Source organism: Salvelinus sp. IW2-2015, linkage group LG13, assembly GCF_002910315.2.
Source record: "Salvelinus sp. IW2-2015 linkage group LG13, ASM291031v2, whole genome shotgun sequence".
In the NCBI taxonomy this organism is placed as follows: Eukaryota; Metazoa; Chordata; class Actinopteri; order Salmoniformes; family Salmonidae; genus Salvelinus; species Salvelinus sp. IW2-2015.
The window spans coordinates 6,801,711-6,805,079 of record NC_036853.1 but is presented as its reverse complement, the minus strand read 5'-3'; the positions used below and the strand labels follow the sequence as shown (position 1 = coordinate 6,805,079).

General features: G+C 43.7%; 1 protein-coding gene across 1 annotated transcript in view; it reads right to left on the bottom strand.

Moving 5' to 3' along the window:
* The window catches only part of LOC139028576 (unconventional myosin-IXAa-like), a 123,303-nt gene that overhangs the window by 70,665 nt on the left and 49,269 nt on the right, over nucleotides 1-3,369 (bottom strand). The window contains exons 6-7 of the mRNA XM_070446353.1: nucleotides 2,892-3,033; nucleotides 1,965-2,160 (exon numbers count right to left, since the gene is read on the bottom strand). Coding sequence (XP_070302454.1) covers nucleotides 1,965-2,160; nucleotides 2,892-3,033 — 338 coding nt within the window. The remainder of the gene's footprint in view (nucleotides 1-1,964; nucleotides 2,161-2,891; nucleotides 3,034-3,369) is intronic.

Below are 3,369 nucleotides of genomic sequence, written 5' to 3'. Positions count from 1 at the left end.
AAGGACTAATGTGGAAGCCCTCCAACATGTAATAACAGGAGATGCAAGCCTCAATTGTGGAAGCTCAACATGTTAATATAGGAGATGAAAGCCTAGTGAAGCCCTCAACATGTTAATACATAGGAGGATGAAGAATTAATGTGAAGCTCAACATATAATAAATAGGAGATGCAAGCCCTAAATGTGGAAGCTCAAGATGTAATAATAGGCAGATGAAGCCCTAACATGTGGAAGCTCAACATGTAATAATAGAGTGAAGAACTTTGTGTGAAAGCCCTCAACATATAATTAATAGGAGGATGAAGCCTTAATGTGGCAGCCCTCAACATGGTTAATAATAGGAGATGAAGACTATGTGGAAGCTCAACATGTACATAATAGGAGATGAAGCCCTAATGTGGAAAGCTCACATTAATAATAGGAGATAAGCCTAATGCTTGGACAGCTCAACATGGAATAATAGGAGATGAAGAATAATGTGGAAGCTCAACATATGCAATAATAGAGATGAAGCCTAATGTGGAAGCTCAACATGCTAATAGATAGGAGATGAAGCGCCTAATTGTGGAAGCTCAAACATGTAATAATGTAGGAGATAAGCTAATGTGGAAGCATCAACATTAATAATAGGAGATGAAGAGCCTAATGTGGAAGCCTCAACAATGTAATAATAAGGAGATTGAAGACTAGATGTGAGCTCACACATGTAATAATAGAGATGAAGCTAATGTGAAGCTCAACATGTTAATATAGGTGAGATGAAAGCCTTAATGGGGAAGCTCAACATGTAATAATAGGAGAGGAAACGCCTAATGGAAGCTCAACATGTAATAATAGGAGATGAAGCCTAATGTGGCAAGCTAACATGTAATAATAGGAGATGCAAGACTAATGTGGAAGCTCAACATGTTAATAATAGAGATGAAGGCCTAATGTGGAAGCTCAACATGCGTAATAATAGGAGATGAAGACTAATGCTGGAAGCTCAACATTGCTAAATCGAGAATGACCTATATAAGCTCAACATGTAATAATAGAGATGAAGCCTAATGTGGAAGCTCAACATGTAATAATAGGAGATGAAGACTAATGTGGAAGCTCAACATGTAATAATAGGAGATGAAGACTAATGTGGAAGCTCAACATGTAACAATAGGAGAGGAAGCCTAATGTGGATAAGTGGCAGCTCCTACATCATCAGGGGTCGGGGGGAGAGCTCAAACTCCTTCACCTCTGAAAGACCAGGATGTTAACTTGCCACTGTTGTTCTTTCGGGATATAGAAATGGTTGAATATCCCTAAAGCCAGGGGAGGTATCAATGGGGATGAATAACGAAAAAGTGCTGCGTTTAGGGTTGTGAAGACAAGCTTGTCTAATCACTGAGAATGTTCAGGAGTCATATTGTGTGGGAAGGATACTTGTTGTCTCATTCAAACCCGGGGCAAAGTACAACATTTGAGCAGTTGCTATTTCTGACAGCCCACCGAGGTTAACACGTGGGGGACTCTGGGGGGAGAAAACTCACATCACGGGAGGCATCCGGCTCTCTGTCACTCGGGAAGAGGGGTGAGAGTGTGTCTGGGAGAGTATACATGTTCAAGAGTGTGTGTGTGTCTATTTCAGTGAGTTTATACGTGTACATGTCTGTGTGTATAGCCATTTTAGTTTTATTTTATCTTTATTTAACTAGGCAGATCAGTTAAGAACAAATTCTTATTTTCAACGACGGCCTAGGAACAGTGGGTTAACTGCCTTGTTGAGGCCTAGGAACAGTGGGTTAACTGCCTTGTTCAGGGGCAGAACAACATATTTGTACCTTGTCAGCTTGGGGATTCGAACTTGCAACCTTTCGATTACTAGTCCAACGCTCTAACCACTAGGCTACCTGCCGCCTCTACGCTCTAACCACTAGGCTACCCTGCCGCCCCATGTATACGGCTACACCAGCAGTCTATGGTCTCACCAGTCTTCTTGTCGGCGTGTCTCTTCCCAGCCTCCCTGAAGGCCACCATGGCTCTGAAGTAGGTTCTGAGGACGGCCCAGCGGAAGGTGGCCACCGGGTCGATGCCCATCAGGCCACAGATGAAGGCGTTCTTACTGCTCTTCAACAGGGCCACGATGTCCGGACGCATGTGATCAGTGTTCTTCTCCCTGAAGTCCTGTAGGGGCAGAATATAGTGATGAGATCTATCCACTGGATCTACTATACAGTCCAGGCAGTCCGTCTCTGTTTCAGTCTGTTTGATGCTTAACATACAGTGCATTCTGAAAGTATTCAAACCCCTTGACTTCTTCCATATTTTGTTACGTTACAGCCTTATTCTAAAATTGATTAAATGGTTATTGTCCCTCATCAATCTACACACAACACCCCATAATGACAGTACTTACTCAGTACTTTGTTGAAGCACCTTTGGCAGCAATTACAGCCTCAAGTCTTCTTGGGTATGACGCTACAAGCTTGTCACACAAAGACTCAATCATAGACACTTTTACTGACAGTTGTGGCTGCTTCGCGTGATGTATTGTTGTCTCTGCCTTCTTGCCTTTGTGCTGTTGTCTTGTGCCCAATAATGTTTGTACCATGTTTTGTGCTGTTGCCATGTTGTGTTGCTACCATGCTGTGTTTTCATGTGTTGCTGCCATCCTATGTTGTTGCCTTAGGTCTCTCTTTATGTAGTGTTGTGGTGTCTCGCTTGTCGTGATGTGTTTTTGTGTTTTACCATTAATGGACAAACCTTGCCAGTAGTGTCCATGAGTAATATCACAACTCTGACATAACGCTATCATATAGGCTGACACACAGAGCTGCTGTGAGCGAATGATTGACGGATGGGTTGTGACTGACACTGAATCTACAGGGACATGTGGTCACGTCAGCAGTCCTTACCTTGATGCCGTACTTGACTTTGCCGGCGTAGTGGCAGATAATAAAGGCGGGCTCCATGACGGCGGGGAACTCGATGTAGCTGTTCCCCTCATGCTGCCGTTTGAACTTGTCCAGCAGGGTCTGGTTAGAGGCCTGGGGGAAACTAAAGGAACAGAGAAGAGGGTGGGCACTAGGGTTAGGACTGTAGGATGGGAGACCAGGGTATCTACTGACTAGCCTGGTTCCAGATCACACCATTCACTAGAACAAGCTCCCTTAAAGCAACACCACTCACTAGAACATGCTCCCTTAAAGCAACACCACTCACTAGAACATGCTCCCTTAAAGCAACACCACTCACTAGAACAAGCTCCCTTAAAGCAACACCACTCGCTAAAACAAGCTTCCTTAAAGCAACACTACTCACTAAAACAAGGTCCCTTAAGGCAACACCACACTACACACTAAAACAAGCTCCCTTAAAGCAACACCACACTAC